The following is an 18,207-nucleotide window of genomic DNA, read 5'->3' as shown; positions in this document are numbered from 1 at the left end:
ACAGCAAGCCTCTAAAGTTCAAAATTTTGAAAATTCACAAGAAATCAACCGTATGTGCTACAGATTTGCAACTGTAAACATCAAACTGTAGCCCCAATACTGACAAAACTTTTGTACATTTAAACCCATTGCAAATTATGAAGTTCATCACTCTGTTTTTTTCAAAAACTGTAAAACTTCTTAAACCTATCTCCTCCCACAATTTTTGCTCAATTGACACCAAACTTGCTACAGAGCATCTTCAGACTGTCCTACACAAACGATCCACACAGATTTTTGATTTATCGAAAATTGAGCCTACAGTGCATCAAAATGTTTGACTGTAAACGTTATTGTAAACATATACTTGCAAATTCTTGCTAAATAAATCTTCAATGTTAATTAAAAAAAATGACAAAATTCTAGAGTCATGGTAGATGATGTTTGAAAAATATCAGAATTTTATCTCAAAAACTGAATTTTTTTACAGCATTTTGAATTTTGTTCTAATGTGAACAATTGGAGTCAATGCAAAAATGGCATTTTTAAACATCAGTTTTTCACTTATGGAGCCAATAAATCATTGTTAAAAACAAATTACCAACATCTCCATGCTGTCTAGATGCAATTTGTGTATTTTTGGATTTTTGTCTTAATAACTGAATTTTTGACAGCCGTTTGAAATCTGCCTTTACACACTAACAGCTGCTGTCTTGCACACAGGTGACTGGCTTAGTCAATTTGTGAAGCTACATGTGACATTTCTGTTTGCCAATTAGCTCAGTGAGATAGAGGATGGTTCTTGGTGTTGAAGATTGTGAGTTCAAGCCTCAGCTCGTGCAACATTTCCATATGAGAAATCTACCCAAACTTTTCATAAAGGTCCAGTCCCATGCCAGATGTCCTCAACTGGAAACACAAGACAATAGTCCTGATGGTGGCGCTACAGCAAGCCTCTAAATTTCAAAACTTTGAAAATTCATAACAAATCAACCATATATGCTACAGCTTTGGAACTTTCACTTTGAAATTTGCTTTTCCATGGCATGGATGGCTACTGTCTGGCACCCTGATGCTTGGCTTAGTCAATTTGTGAAGCCACACATGAACTGTCACTTGCCAATTAGCTCAGTGAGATAGAAGACGGACCTCAGTCTCAGAAGTTGTGAGTTCAAGCCTCAGCTAAGGCAGAACGGACATTCTAATGTGAAAGTCCTATGTTCAGGCATCATGCTATGTGGATTAGAGACTACCAAGGTTAAAATAATTATGATCCAGGCAGTTTTGCGGAGAGACAAATACTCTTTATCAACACTTTTCCCTGTTATCCCTTGTCTCTTTTCCCTGTTTATTTGGCTTAGCTATCAGTCAATATGCAGAGTCTATCCAATAGCTACTTTAACATTTTAAAAAATGTTTTCATCTTTGTCACCATGGATAATGTTTAGCTTTAAGCTAGATCAGGCCAGTTTGTTCACAATTGCTAGCAGTTAATGTTATTCTTACTTTCTTGTTCTTGAGTTTTTTCTTTCCTTTGTATATTATGAGCCCAGCCCCAACCATTGCTGCTATAATATTCTGTCTGTAATTTGGAAGTTTGTGGCAAAGTTTTGCTCTCTTAATGCCCTAAGACCAATGGGACCTCTGGAACACCTCTGTTTTTTTTGTTGTTGTTTTTTTTTTGTTTCTTTTTCTTGTGCGTGTGTGTGTGTGTGTGCAGGGGTTGGTGTTAGTGTTGTCAACGTTTTTTTGTAAAATTGTATTATTGTAATTGGCCTTACACAACCTCTATTGGATATATTTAGATATGATTTTTAAGAGAGCTATTGGTCTGCCCATGTAAATTGTATATTCTATGATTTTCTGAAAATAAAAACTATAAATAGAAAAAATTAAAAAAGAAAACTCTCAGAGAGCTCTTAACTTGGCCTTAAATTTTTTTTTGTTAGGAATCTTAGTTTAGGAGTGATTTAGGAAAGTTCTCTGAGCAACTCTGAGCAAGGAAGGGACAGAAACTCTCATCTTACTGAGGAGGTGTGGTGACCCTGTTGCTAGTTATGATGCATTCTTTTAACTGATGTGACTGGTTGTCATAGACACACCCTTTTGTGAGCCTACATGGTGTGGACACCCAGAGGAAATGAGATGAACTGCTGACTGTGAAAGTGTTGTCACTGTTAATGTGATCACTCTGCCGATGGAAGGTTGAGACAGACTCAAGTCATCACTGCTGGACTGTTACATTTTTCCAGTTTTTCAAATATCTTAGTATTGCTATCATTTCATTTCTGGTGCTAAACGTTATTGTGTTGGGTGTGAAATGTGTGCATATCCCAATGAGATTGATTAAAAATATTATCCCTGCATTATCTGAGCTAACCTGAGCATTTCATTTATTCACTGTCATCTAGCATTTGGAGAATAATTCGCTGATGTCTTGGTGTTTCCACCATTTTCTCCTCTGATTAAGAAATGCTTAAGCCTCTAAAAAGGTCTAAGATGCTTTGTGAATAATTTTTATCTTTACAAGGAACTAGTATTAATTTTAAGGAGAAATTCTAAGAAAACATTACAATTCTGAGAATTTTCTTAGAATTTAGTCACTAGGAGCAACTTTACATACTAGGAAACTTTGTGAATATGGCCCCAGAAGTTTTGCAACTTCCCAAAGTCATTGTACAGTATGTTGATCCCCCCACCCAGGAGGGTGTTCTTTCACCCAGCCCTTTTACCTTGTACACAAATGAATGCAGAAACCAGTATTAATATTATAACAGGCTTATAACAGGTTGAAATTGTCATTGTCAGTCTTTTAAAGGACAGTGAGTCTGAGCATGGTGTGAGTTTGATTTCAGGATAAAAATGTGCCAATAACCAAAAATATGATCATAGAGTTTATATCTATATATATATACCTAACCACTGTCATTGACAATAAGCTTTGTTTCGAGCAAAGGAGGTGGTCAGGTGACAAAGAATAAATTATGTACATGTGTAACGTCACATTGTCACATCACATTATGGCCATGTCGTCATGTCACATCATCATTCCATGCCGTCACATCGTCAAGTCATGCTATCATGTCATCAAGTCATACCATCATGTTAAGTTAAATACGTTACATGACTTGGCTTTCATTTGAAAAATATCATATGAACCCTTGTATGAGGATATGTTGTTTGGTTAAACACAACGTTATTTAAGATTATGCATATATATATATATATATATACAGTATATATGCACATACAGTACATTTATGTATGTATACAAAACAAAAACAAAACAAAACAACAAAACAAATTTAGACACAGGGCCCCTCTACAAGACACAGTCAAACAATGACCTTTTATTGCAAAACCAGTCTGACATTGTATTTTAGAGAGAAGTCGAACAAATTTGCAAATAATAAAATTCCCAAAACCAGCTGACAAGTGGTGAACCTTGGGCTTTTAGAGCTCTGTGTTTTATTTCATAATTTCATTGTAATTGTTTTTATCTTCCTTTCAATTTTATTTTAAAATGATCTTGTAATTCATATATTTACTTTGTGTAAAGAACTGTGAAGTGCCTCTGTGCTATGACAGAGTTGTGAGGTTAAATCTGCTACAGATTTTAACAAGGTCACAGTAGTGGGAAATGAAAAACCTCTCTGTACCTGGTTGGTAATTCCTGCTTCGGTTTTTAACTAAAATAACCACAAAAGGTCTCACATATTACACTGGGGATACAACTGCCGTTGCTCAGGATCATCTACTCCTGACCCAGTGATTCACATGTAGGATGCCTCTGTGTCATTGCATAACTGTGTCCACAGTGAGCCCTGGCTGAGTCCAGGCAACTGTGTACAAAGAACATGGGGCTTTGTGAGGTTGTTTGGATTCACGTACTCCTAGAATTATGTAAGTTACCAGTTAATCAGACGTTCTCATTATTAAAAAAACAACAACACTGCTTTTAACCCTCAAGAGGATGAAGCGGTTAGAAGATGAAGATGAATGAACACTGCTTTTACCAATATCAACCACACTTTGTAGCAGAAAAGTAGTTAAACATGGGTGCAGAATTATAGTTACAACCTGTAGAAATTAAGCTTGGAAACACAAAGCCAACAAACTAAATGTTTTTACCAGTCAATTTCTACTCTAATTTACAACAGATTCAGAGGGGATTGTGGCCTGATTTAACTCTATCACACGTAATGCTACAAGCAAATTCTACACCCAAGAGAAATTACCAGACATGAATGCAGTTTCCTTGCCATTCAGCTGCCATGGCTTAATGTGTTTTATGTTGTTCTCAGGAGCCACACAGGCTTCACCTGTTTTATGAGGATACTCTGACCTCTACTGTCTCAGATGCATTTATGGATGTATTGCTAGTGTGAAGAAATAATGGTGACAAGTCATAATAGTTGATTTATTTAAAACTATTTGAACTATCTATAAGTGAATGCAAGTTGTTGTGTACCCTCTGACCCATGTTGTGACTGCTGTATGGGACCAGTTCCTGCCTCAGTGGAGGTCTACGGCCCCACATTTCTTGTAATATTGTATGTCAGCTGTAGAACAGACTGGGCCCTTTCCCTCAGTTTTTAACAATCACACCCAGTGGTGTAGTGGAGGATATACGCAGGTATAAAGGATATACCCACCTCGTTTTCTGGCCGTTTACGGTATACACACCTATCAGCCAAAAAGCCATTGGAATATATAGAAGAATATACTCACGCCCTCCTTGGTAACCTATCTATCTATGTAGTAGTACACCCACCTCATCAGCTACTAACACCACTGGTTACACCTTCACTTTCACATGTACAGTTACTGAGTATCACACGAGTCACGAGTCAATATTTTAGTGCAAATCAAATACACTTCTTTAAATGGAATAAGAAAAACAGTGGTAAATGTTGATTTACCTGACACAAATTGAAACACTGTGTATTTTGGCTAAGGGCCATATCTTCCATTGAGGACACTGAGGTTATGGCCTTACTGGGAATTTCTGCGTGAGTAGCTCACATTCTACAGTTAAAAAAACAAAAACATGGTGGCTATTCTATAGGCTATTCAATATTTTTTAGAAGTAATATATTAAGATGTGACGTTTGGCTAGTAAACAATAAATACAGACAGGATGAAGTGTTTCTCAACTAGAATTGTATTTCCAGCATTGTAAAGGGGGCTCTGATACAGTCTTTAGACCACTGCTGGATCTTCCTATAGACAACAGGCGGTTAAGCAAATTTGCACATACTGTATTCTTTTATTGTTTGTTATTTATTAATGTTCATTTCTCGTTAGCTAACACACTACTACTACTACTACTAACAATAACAACAACAACAACAGCAGCAACAATAATAATAATAATGCCTTGTCTCGGTCGCCAAATGTGCTAGGTCTGCCACTGCTTTAGACATTCATGTTGGGAAATAAAACTTACACAAAATGCAATTGAACACCTAACTCAGCAAATAAAGTATGAGAAATTATGTCAATTAAAACTCGTGACTTCAGTACTTCTAGAAACCTGGTTCCAGCCACGTTTGGGCCTATATTTGGGGGTCATTTTTATAATGTGTTTGTCTGCTGTCTAGGTGAAGACTCCCTTGAAAAAGAGATTACGAATCTCAGTGAGAATATTCCTGATAAAATAAAGGTAATAAAAATGAAAAACAAAAAAAAATATATATTTCACTCAATATTGGAATTAACGGAATTTTCTGGTAATATTTTTCTTTACTTTGTCCAGTCTTTATTGTGTCTGTGAATGCATCACGAGCTGCAGGTCAGCAGTCAAAACAAAACGTCACAGCTCCGTAGCCAATCAGAAGAAACCCTACGTAACGTATGTGCAGCGAGGGTTCGTACCAGGTTGCGTGGTGCGTGCGGTGTGACCAGTCTTCTCTTGTGTTGTCGTTTATTCTTTACCTGCCCATGTGTTTCACCTCGTGTTTAAACCTTTTGGCCCAGAGGAGTGCGACACAGCTTCAGTGCGGTGTGCGGTTGGAGTAAACCCAGTCGGGACTGTGGTATGCAGGACCACTCGCTCACGTCCTGTGAGCAAACTGCTAGCTACATTTAGCTTTGTAAGCTCAGCTGGTAACGCTATCTTTTAACCTTACCTAATACGGCTATCAGGGTAACTAACGTTAGTTTAAAACGAGTTAGCTGTTGTTCTTGCGGTTTTGTTATTGCCCGAGGAAACATTTGACTTTGAAAGTAATATCTTAAAGTTAAAATAAGGTCACCTAATAGCTAGGGAAGAGTTTGTTGGACCTGGTGACCGTCCTTGGTAGCTGGGTGTGTGTCTGACTTCTGTGAATGGACAAAGACTCCATGTGGCCAGAGCACTGACATATGACCCAGTATGACAGCTACGTAACAGCACAGCCCCCATTCAGCACTTCTCATCGGACATGTAATTGGGCTTATGGTTTTGTGTTCGCTTACAAGAATGACTTGTCGTTCAGTGGTGAACTTGGTTTGTCTTGGGAATCGAGCTGTCAGGCTGCTGTATGGAAACTCACTTCGTCTCCTCCACACGTCAGTATGCAACACCTCGTCGCAGCCGAAAACTGGATTCAAACCGGAAAAAGTCGCAGTGGTTACAAAGACTACACGATATGAGTTTGAACAGCAGCGGTATCGCTATGCAGGACTCTCTGAAGAGGACTTAAAACAGCTGGTAAGAGTGGCTTTCACTTTCAGCCAGGCTTGTGACTTCCCACGAAAAACAAACACGTAACTAGAGCTGCAATGGTATGAGATTTTCACGGTACCACAATAGCCTCAGGAAATATCGCGGTATCACGTTGTCACTATCAGTAACCATGACCCTTACATGAATGAAAACAAAGGGAGTTTTGTTTGGTTGAACAAACGTTTTATGTAACTTGAAACCATTTTTTTAATGGAATGATGTGTAATAAATCTCCCCTTTGAAAATAGCTAAAATAAAGGTGAGATTCACTGTGCAGCTGTGTTTTTTTTCAATACCATAGATATGTAAATGTAAATAGTATGATAACTTTCAAATAGGGATACACGATATTGGATTTTTTGCCAATATCTGATATGCCGATATGCAACAACTCATTTGACTGATAACCGATACTGATATATCCACTTTTTTCCCCCCACCTAATTTTAGTGATCATCCAGTCTCTACTGTAGTGGAAGTAACATCATATTTTGCATGCATACTTTTTATCATGATGGCCCATCAGCAGATGGAGACATGAAATAAAATACTTTTCAATGTATGATATTTATTCATTGTGCAAAAAAAAACAAAAACTATGTTGGCCTATTCCGATAGTTACCATTGCAACTCTACACTTAACATCTGATGATTTTTTTTGTCTGTTTTGCAGCTTGCTATGAAGGGCTCCAGTTACAGCGGCCTGCTGGAAAGACACAACATCCACACTAACAATGTTGAACACATTGTGAAGTGCCTGCGGTAAGATGTGGCCTGTCACAAGTAGATTATCCGTCACATTTCCAGGAAGCAGATAAGGAAGATTTCCTTATTTTGCAGCTGGGATGGTAGTCATAAAAGATAATAATAATATGATAATATGTTTGCAGGAGAGAAGGCGTTGAAGTACGAGTTGTGAAGAGAGGAGAATATGATGAAGAAGTAGTTCGATGGGCAGATGCAGTTATCTCTGCAGGAGGTAGGAGTTTTGTTATCTGGTCATTTGGGTTTTGCAATTTTTTTGTACTTCAGCCTCCTCTGCCTGAGACATTGATTCATTACAAATACAGTATAAAGCAGGGGTGTTAAACTTCTTATAGTCTGTAGGAGCTACTACCTGCAGCTACTGAGATATTTTATCTGGCCTGACGTGGCTGACGCGCTTGCTTTGGTTGATGCCACAGCTTCCCTTTGTTGTGTTGTATTCAGAAAATGATCTACAGACTCCAGTTGCTGAACAGTCATCATATTTACTTATACCAGCATGCATAAGGTTAAATAAATGCCAATTTCTTCATTTTCATCCAAAATCCAAACATACAACTTTCAGCTTGTTGAACAATCTTCAGCACCACAGTTGTCAAAAACCATTTGCCCTTCCAGGGTCAAACACCTGACTGCACCAGTGTCCTTCCTACCTTTAGTCACTAAGCCCAAAATACCAGTACAGTGCCACCCAGTGCACACACATGGTAAATACAATTAATGTACAGCCCAATTTGATCTTAGTTAGCTGGACCTGAAAAAACCCATTGCAGAGTAACCTATAAATACCAGCAGCCCCAAATGCTTCCCTTTCTTTTTATGTAAAGAAGTACATTCTGGTAAGGTACATCCTTTTACAAAACAGATGATAAACAGCCTGAGATATCTTAAGAAAAATGAGTGCAATTTCAACAGTATGCCTGTTTTACCACATTCAGTGAGTCTACTACTCCCATATGCATACATTTCCACTCCTGTGTAGTAATGCTGGCATCACAATGCCAAAGTAAAGAGAAAGCTATTGAGGAAGCAGGTTAAGTTATCCCCAGGGCAGTGCCTTAGCAATGTTGTTTTAAGATATAAGCCTTATACAGCTGCTGATTGACAATATTTTGTACAGTGTTCAAAATCTTTAGATGTGCCCACAATAAGTATTCATTGTTATTTCAGAGAACTGTATTCTGGTCATGGTGAAAAGCCTCTGAAGCAGCATATTACATGAAGTAGGCCATTCACTGTTCAGCCCTTTTTATACAGATCGTTCTATAGAGCCGCTACAAAAGCCCTTCTTTAGGTTGCCTTTGCATTTTTACACAGAACGTGACATGTCTCACCACAGCATTGGCCTCTACTATGATACATGTTGGCAGCGCTTCATAAACAATAACAATTGCAAAACATGACATTAATAATTATCACTGTCCCTGTTATATGGCAGCTGATCTTGTCTTCTGCTTGGAGGGTATGGAGCTCCCAGACCACATTGTTTTTCCAATTTGCGGACATTTACAGCACTGTTCTTTTTCTTTGAGTCAGCCACTAACTGCTAACAGCTAAATTTCCTGTGGTGTGTTGCATACATATGTCAAATTGTCACACCCATCCTGCCCATGATCCTGTCCTGCTGGATGTCACATTAATGCAGACACCGTTTATGTGTTGTTAGTACCTCCTCTGGGCTGTATAAAAAGGTAGCGACCAGGTGCCAGACTGTAAGCAGTTGGCATCCAAGAGAGACAGTGGCAAAACCCCCCACAAGTATAGCAATGCGAAATGCCAAACGAGAGTGAATCTGGGGTTTTACCTTTACTTTCACTGGCGAGTGTGTTTACGAACAGTAACTGACAATCCTGCAGAGTATACCTTTATCTTATTCAATTCAGGGGACAAAAAGTCACATGGACAAAGGCCTCAGACAACAGATGCAAGTACACAATACAACTTCTCTAACTGCAGTTTTTTTTGTTAGGTGATGGGACAATGTTACTTGTTGCCAGCAAGGTTTTAAGCAAGGACAAACCAGTTGTTGGAGTGAACACAGACCCTGAGAGGTAAAACACTGAACAGCACTTTTTGGGAAGGGATTGTTAAATGTGTAAGAACAATCACACATGATTTTGTGGCTCTTTGGAAGAAGTAGTGGAGAAAACGTCTTTGAAAATGTGTCCATACACACTTGAGAGTAAGCCGAACATGCTGTGTCATTACTCTGCATTGTTACTATGTAACAGTCCTCTTACATTCAGCTGAGTTCATTACATTTGTTTCTTTCAACTATAGGTCAGAGGGTCATCTGTGCCTGCCTGTGCGGTACACTCGTGCCTTCCCAGAGGCACTGGAGAAACTCTTTCGTGGTGAGTTCAGGTGCGTATTTACCCACAAATAATCCCACAAATAATCCTCGCGCTGTTTCACTGTGACTTTCTTCTGGTCAACATGCTGCCCTGTCCTCCTGTGTGTGTGCTGTCACTTAAAGGTGATAGATATAGGATTCATACTTCCCGGTCAGTAGGTGTCGCACTCACACTTGCCCGCTCTCGCTCCACTCTTCAGTTCTACAGGTTGCCAGGTTCGTAAACGACAGACACTGGAGACAGCAATGTCAAGTGAAGAGTCTTTTGTGGTATAGTAATTAAAAAATAATAATAATAAATCATGAATCCTCTCTTGTGCACCCTGTAACACACTGTAACACTCTCCGTGAAGCAATTTTAGCTCTACTCGTCACTAATGCTAACGTAATTAGTCAATTAGGATCCTTTGTCGTGGTGGACACACGGATTCCCTGATTCAACAACGTCCTGTATACTATACACACAAAAACACAAAAGTGTTCTTGATATTAAAATGGCAAGTATATTCCTCTGTTATAATTTCCCACCAATAATAATAATAACATGATAGTTCGGCTTTACTAGATATTAGATATATTCAACAGTAGATATCTTTTTACAACCCTCCTGAGTTAGTTAGCAAACATTAGCTCACCTGTCCAGAAGGAAAGCTGCAACCTCTGCATGGCTTTTTAGCCCTTTTTCTGCCTTCAGCTGACACCAACGATCAAAAGCTGAACCGATGTTGATTCTGGTTTTGCTTCTCCGTTGGTCGGCTAGAATTTGCGATGGATAGTGCTGGGACGACGCCATACCTCTGCAGCTTTCACAATCTGGCAACCCTGATGTAAGAGCCAAAATATATATTTTGCTTATGTTTATTGTTTATTTGTATGTATGCACAGGTATGTCACATCCGGTGGTTGACACATGGGTGTGGTTTAAGTTATTTAACCAGGCATTTAAATGCCTGGTAGGAATGGAGACAATAGGGTTGAGTGAGCTCTGATATTTTCTGTTGACCGTCATGTCAGATCACTGCATTGTAAGTCTTTCTTTCGTTTGCTAAATAAAATTTATAAAACTGTCAAGTGGACTGATTCAATGAAGGAACGAGTCACAGATGTGAGCCCACTTAAGCCTCTCAGCGGCCTTTTTATTGATAGCAGTCGCTACACCTCAGTTGGTAAACAACTCGGGACTGTTGCTCCTTCATGAGTGTAGAGTTCCAGACAAATTTAAGCCTGTGTTGTCTGGAGAAAGTCACAAGGTGTCTAATACCCCTCTGCTGTGTCCTCAGACTAAGTGGGATATTTTAAATCCAGTTAGTGTGTCTGTAGAAATGACCTAACTGCTACTAGAGATCACTCTATCTGAGATTCTCTAAACCTGCTGCTCAGGGTTTTTAATAGAAGTGTAATAGAAGTTCAGTAGAACACCCAAGAAAGAAAGAATTGATTTGGGTTTAAGTCAAAATATCCATTTACATTGATATCTGGATACATCTGTGATGTCTAGGTTACATACAGTGTTGGGAAAGCTAGCATAGCTTTGCAAGCTACCAATTACTTCACACTTGAGGAAGTTGAACGACAGTATAGCTACCCTCGGGAGAAATGTAGTTTGGTTAACTTGAGCTACTTAGAAAAATTAGTTCAAACTACTTTGTAAAAAAAAAAAGTCAATGTACATGTGATACAGAATTTAAACAAAATGTAGTTTTAAAAAGTCACGTGCCGTGATAAAATACCACTTAATTTAGTTCACCGCAAAATGTGCCCACTTGTTTACAGGTCATACATAAATTCCAAGAAATAATATGCCCCACTTTGCATGTGAAAGTGCAGTAATGCCAGCTTTGGTTTTATGTGTGGTTTTGTCAAACACCTGTCTTTCAGAAACTCAAGGTAGTCAAGGTAGGGGTTTTGCACCAAGCAGGATTACTCCGTTAGCCAGGTCACTTCAGAAACAGCAAACAAATTTTCTGAACAAAATAGCAATCATCAGTACCTCTGACCAATTGTGGTCATAGAAGATTCAATGTAGTAGAGAAGCAAGGGTAAAATAAAAGGAAAAAAATCATTCTTTTCCGTATATGGCCCCAAATTGTTTGGAGTTTCAGTAGTAAATAACACAAAATTGGATGTAACGATACCAGAAACTCACGATACGATATTATCACGATAAAGAGTCCACGATGCGATATATATCACGATATTTATACATGGGGAAAAAAAGAGAAAATTTATTGTTAAAAATAGCTATTTTATTAAAAAATAGTGCATGTACACTGTACAGCATGTTATTTTTAACTTGGAAGCTGATAATAAACAAATCAACACACAGTTGAACATGTGCTTTCATTTCCCCCCTATTACTGCTAGGCAGGCAGACATTAAAGTGCCATAACAAAGTCATGTCAATTAAAACTATAGTGACAGAATATGAAAATGGAAACATTCAGTATTTTTTAACCTACTCTGAACAAAAGTAGTGTAGTACTATTACTAGAAAGTCATCTGAATGACATCAAATTATGAGGATAGAGTAGTCTTAATATTCATCAAATATACAGAACTTAGAACAATCAGACCCTGCAACAACAACAAAATTAACAAATTAGAAATAATGTAAACTCAATAACACACAATCCCTCACTCACAGATACACAGAGAGACACAGAGAGAGAGAGAGAGAGAGAGAGAGAGAGAGAGAGAGAGAGAGAGAGAGGTGGGTAGAGATGTGTGTAAAAGAAAACCAAAATAAATAAAGCCCAGCCATTTCCCTAGAAGTCATAGAAAAACTCAAAAACACACATTCACTCAGTTTGTTCACGCCAGGTTGACAATCTTGACATCAAGGAGACCCTAACACTTTCTCAGAACAGGAGATGAGGAGAGGAAAGCTCTGCTCCTGTGCTTTCATGTGATATGCATGGCATTTCTGTGCGACCCTGCATTCGCGAGTAATCCATCCAAAAGTAATGTGTGTGCAAAGCTGTATGAAAGCTTTGTTATACATTATTTTAGTGTAACTTTATCATTTTTTTTCGCTGTGAAAACATTGGACTACCGACAAGTGCTTGGTCTTGTCGGAAAGCCACGATTCCACTGTTTCACGTGATATGCGTGGAAAAATCCACAGAGAAGAACAATCAATCTCCTTACTTTTATTCGCTGTTTCCTCCAGTCATGCACGGGTCAGAGTCGGAGGCTGAGAGGCTGAGCTGCAGGAGTCTGCTCTCACCTGCGCGCGCAGTTGCATGCAAAGGATTATGGGGAATGTAGTCGCACAGTCATATTACCGGCTCTGTAGGAGAACGCAGCTATATAACTACCATGGCATTCCCATGACGGTATCAAGAATTTATTTTATCGCGACACCACAAAATTCGACATATCGTTACATGCCTACAAAACATGGCAAAAAAGTGATTTAACTACTTGAACCACTATGCAGATATGAATGTAGTTGAACTACCAGCAAAATGTAGTTAAACTACTAGTTTGATTACATGTTGATTACATGTAATTTTCTGCTCCCCAACCCCCCCCCCCCCCCCCCCATCCCATTTCACTCTGTTTTGTAGGCAAAGGCAAAAGCCTGAAAAAAAAAAATCTTAAAAAAAAATGGTGCTCTGTCCCTCTCCTGTGCTGCGTTCAGGTGGCTGTGGCGTCAGAGGATCCGTGTACACCTAGAGGGCACAGGAATCAATCCCACCCCCGTGGACCTGCACGAACAGCAGCTGAGCCTGGAGCAGCACAACCAAGCTCACCGCATCACCACCATGGACGGCCAGCAGAGTACGACTCCAGTACCCATCATGTGTCTTTATCTGTTGTCTCTGTGTCCTTTGGCCTGCTCTCCTGTGTGACCCTCTGATTTTGCACAAGATGACACTGACTTGACCTCCAGTTTGGAACTTGATCAGTATGTTTCTGTCAGTTGAAGTCTTTGTTCTCTCACTGTTCTTCTGCTAATTCTGTGACATTTCTCAGGGACAGGAATACTACCTGAGAGCTACTCCAAGCCTAGCCTCCTCCCTATCAGAAGCCTGAATGAGATCTTCATTGGAGAATCTCTGTCCTCCAGGTACCTCTGTCAGCCAAACCGATGCACTTTAACTCCGTCTAAATATGGTGTACTTGTGTCTGTGTGCATTTTGTAACCCTCATTAATCCCCAGCCCTTTCACAACGACCCTGCTCGTCTCTACCACTCATCAGAGGAATTTCTGTCCACCACAGGATGAAGTTAAACTCCTTCAAACCCCATGTTAACCTCTTGCTCCATAGGGCTTCCTACTATGAGATCTCTGTGGATGACGGCCCGTGGGAAAAGCAGAAGAGTTCAGGACTCAGCATTTGTACAGGAACAGGATCCAAAGCCTGGTAAATATACTCTACTTTCAGCTAAACATTGAATGTTTTACTAGTGCCTAATCCACATCCACTTTGTATTTAAGAGTTGAAGTTGGGACATGGCTCATATGGCTAACATTAGTACCTAAGAGAGAGTGTTTCAGTTAATCTGACAGCAATTGGAACAAGAATTCAAAGACTTATAATGCGAATCACCACGACATTGCACTAACAGCAATCACTTCCGGGTAGACAACTGGCAACTGATTGCAATTGTGGAGATATGTAAAATCTGCAAACTTGTTTATTTGTTGTCATTTTCAGCTGGTACTGTAATGTTTAAACATGGTGGTTTGACTCATCTGACTTATTCTGTGTACTGTGTTGTTTTTCTAGCATTTTTGATAAACCATCTACCAGCACAGAAGCCAAACGATGTACTGCTGTGGACGGGCTACAGCAAAACGTATAGAGTGCATTAGGGAAGACATTTTTTTGTAGGCTGAAGCAGAAGTTAGCTTCGCTTTGTTGCCTCGTCAAAAATTGAATGGGATTTTTCTGTTGGATTTTGGATAATGGCAGAAAATAAGCTCTGTGGCAAACAAATGTTTATGATACTTGCATGTTTTGTTCAGAAAAATATTATTCACAAATGAACACCACTTTTATGATTATTGAAGCTTAAATGCAATTGCCAGAAGTAAAAAGCCAACGTTATAAATGAACTACACTGCGGTTGCATGACTTAATGTCATCACCACGATGAACCTGTATAGCCGTGTTCAGGGTGATGACGTTCTGCAGTCTCATTTAGCCATCTGTTAGCAATCGCCTTTTTAAAGACAAATAAAGGCTTCAAAATTCACAGTGGGATATTTAATGATGTATTTAATGACGCAGAACAAACATTAAAGTCTCTTCAGCTTGTGTTAACCACAGACCTTATTTCAGGCATCTAACAAAAAACCCATTCAAAAAACCCGTTGACTTCAAGATGAGGGAACCGGGAGTGCAAAAATGCTAACTCATTTACAGGTTTTAGGACTCATTCCTGCACCACTCTATTGAAGCCCAGTTCAGACCAAATATTCGCGATGAGACAAAACTGTTTAAGAACGTTGTAATGAAAAGTTGCAGCAGTGTGAACCAGCCGGTCTGAGTTTGACTCAAGCCGACTGATGGTGTCACCTACAACTCAGCTGGTCGAATCACCGGCGGCTGGTTTTAGAGCGTAAAGCACTCATCTTGTCTTTGGTCTGAACTGGGCTTTAGCCACATTTAAAAAAAATAAAAAATAAAAAAATCTGTATAAGTGTACGCTATATTTAAATACTGGCTTGGCCTAACTTTACACACTAACCAATCTAGCCTGTGGTAGACCAGCAACTCCAGTTTTCTGTAAAGTAAAATAACTATTTCTGTCACTGGAGTCTGGGGGCTTTGATACAACAGCTTCAGTTTCACCCTTCTGAACAGACTGTTTGACAGCAAGGTAAAACGGTGAAAACATTCTAAAAATAGCATACACTTAAACTGATAGTGATTTCTTTAGGTGGGTCTTTTTTTAGTTGGCAAAAAACAAATCAATTAGGGCGGCTCAGCGCTGTCAGATTTTATGTACATGATGTAAGGGTTTTCTAGTCAGAAGTATTTGTCAATAAACATTGTGATTTGGTTTATAAAGGACCGAAAACCCCTACCAACAGGCCACATAGGCCCCCATGCTCTGATTCAGCTGTAAAAGCAATCAGTAAACACAAGGCTGATAACTGACAGTACAACGTGAAAGCCAAGCAAAGCCAGTTTCTAGTCACCAGCACAGTCACACATGTTGGGCCGTTAGTTCATGGCTTAAGGTGTATTAGCATTGCAGCAGAAAAACACAGGTGTTGGTCAGCACAGTATTTACCACGATAGAACTCCCGATGGACAACTTAGCTGCAAGGCCAGTGTTTCTAGCAGTAGATTGTTAAGTTTCAGAGAATCAAACTGTGTTTTTTGTAACAAATCTGGTAGCTGCATCTACATGCTAATATTTCCCCAATTCAACATCTATTATTTTCCTGTTTCTGATTGAGGCCAATTTGTTTTTGTACAGTTCTGAATATTCAGACAGATGTCATTATTTTTATATTCACCTTTCAGTTTAAACAGTGAGCACAAAATTTTGCTGCGCCCACAAAGCTCTGTGCAGATTCTGGTCAAAGTTCAACAAGTTTGAACTACATACACAAAGGCTGTTTCCCTGTGATAATGTCAGTATGCCTTTAGCGCAGCACAGTACATTTAAAGTGGGCCTGTGGGAAAACGGCATTATCAGTCCTCACTCTAACAATATAAGGGACTTAAGTGAGATTAAAGAAAAAGTAATTTTCCTCAAATTGCAAACCTAGACATGAAATACAAAGGAAGTCAGAGAGATTTTGGGAAATATGCTTAATCACTTTCATACTGAGAGTTAGATGAGATGATTTATGTCACTCCATGTTACTGTATGGTTGTAAAACTGTAAATTAAGATTAAAGTTTGGAGTTTATCTTAAGCTTTCTACACTAGCATGTAGTTTTGTGGGTTGATAAAATGTCAGTGATGTGTTCGGTACAGATGTAAGAACACATGATTTATGTTTTTTAATTGTTGGATCGCTGAACTTTAGAACATGCACAGTGTCATTAATAATATTAGCTTGAGTGTCTCCAGCTGAAATCATTGCTCCAAAATATTATTAAATTGCCATTTGTCCACCAGCATATGGAATTACAAAATCCTGCAGTAAACTGAGTTTCTACATTATTTAAATAATCACCAACATGTGTCAGTGTCAAGTCACCACAGTACATTGTATTGTGACACCGCATGTGTTAAATCTTGTATGAATGGTTCTGTATGTGACAATCAGAGCATTTACATAGCAGCAAACCACCATTTGCTATGTTAAGATATAGTAGAGTAATAGCGCCCAGAGCAGACAATGAAGTCATGCTACCTCTGTGTGTGTTGCAATCTGAGCTTCTCTGTGGTTTGTTGTGGTAAGCTGGTCCAGCCGTGGGTGAATGTAAGTGTATGTGTGCATCCTACTGGCTAGCTCATCACCGCTGCTTCACACTGAATTTATATGGCAGTTACTGCTGATATCAGGACAGCATCATGGAAACAGAGTGTCCACCCACAGGTTCTGGTTCTGGTAAACACTGTTAGCACTAGCTGTTTTTAAACGGAGATTATGCTGTAGAGCTGCTACAAAGTCCCTTCTTTATGCAGCATTTGCATGTTTACAAAAAAAACAAACAACGGCTGCATCATGCCGCTCTAGTATGCGATTTTAGACAGCATGTCAGCATCCCGGAGGCAAAAGGTGCATGACGGGCGTGACTGGTGTAACATGTAACACAGCAGCTTTGGCCTCTAGTGTGACATTTAGCAATCACATCAGCAGTGCTTTCTAAACAATAACAGTGGCATAACATGTCAGTAACAATCATTTACCGTCCCTGTTATATGGTGGTTGATCTCATCCTCTGCTCAGAGGGTAAGGATCTCCTGGACCTCATTGTTTTCCTAATTTGCGGACATTTTCGGCCAGTGTTCTTCTTCCTTGAGTTAGCTGCTAACCGCTAACAGCTACCTTTTACATCTCCCACGGCGGGGCAAGTCATCAAAACGTCACACCCATGTGTCCATCCTACTGGCTGTTCTGTTAATACAGATGTTGTTTCAGCACTGTTACTACTTCCGATGCTGCTTTAAAGGCGAGAGAACTCTGTCCCTCCATTCCGCGATTGGACCTTTTATACAGAATGGCGAGGTGGAATAATGGAGTGAAATTCCCGCCTTGAAGAGGCAGCGTAAAAGGGGCCTCTGTCAGCACTGTTGCCATTGTTAAAGGGATAGTGCACCCAAAAATGACAATTCAGCCATTATCTACTCACCCATATGCCGATGGAGGCCCTGGTGAAGTTTTAGAGTCCTCACATCCCTTGTGGAGATCGGCGGGGGGAGCGGCCAGCACACCTAATGGCAGACGGCGCCCCAGACTAACGTCCAAGAACACAAAATTGAAT

The 18,207-nt window shown here is 39.5% G+C and overlaps 1 protein-coding gene across 2 annotated transcripts in view; it reads left to right on the top strand.

Annotated features, from left to right (window-relative positions):
• Positions 1-5,829: 5,829 nt before the first annotated feature.
• Positions 5,830-18,207, top strand: part of nadk2 (NAD kinase 2, mitochondrial) — a 17,584-nt gene continuing 5,206 nt past the window's right edge. The window contains exons 1-8 of one of the 2 annotated variants that reach the window (XM_050052754.1): positions 5,830-6,673; positions 7,362-7,450; positions 7,579-7,667; positions 9,423-9,504; positions 9,734-9,817; positions 13,450-13,589; positions 13,785-13,878; positions 14,081-14,176. In XM_050052754.1, the coding sequence (XP_049908711.1) occupies positions 6,419-6,673; positions 7,362-7,450; positions 7,579-7,667; positions 9,423-9,504; positions 9,734-9,817; positions 13,450-13,589; positions 13,785-13,878; positions 14,081-14,176 (929 nt within the window). In that variant the 5' untranslated portion in view covers positions 5,830-6,418. Of the gene's footprint in view, positions 6,674-7,361; positions 7,451-7,578; positions 7,668-9,422; positions 9,505-9,733; positions 9,818-13,449; positions 13,590-13,784; positions 13,879-14,032; positions 14,177-18,207 lie in introns of both variants that reach the window. The other variant, XM_050052753.1, reaches the window with a different exon arrangement.

This window comes from Epinephelus moara, chromosome 9 (assembly GCF_006386435.1).
Source record: "Epinephelus moara isolate mb chromosome 9, YSFRI_EMoa_1.0, whole genome shotgun sequence".
NCBI classification, from domain to species: domain Eukaryota; kingdom Metazoa; phylum Chordata; class Actinopteri; order Perciformes; family Serranidae; genus Epinephelus; species Epinephelus moara.
The sequence above is the reverse complement of the archived record's forward strand: the minus strand, read 5'-3'. Positions and strand labels throughout refer to the sequence as shown.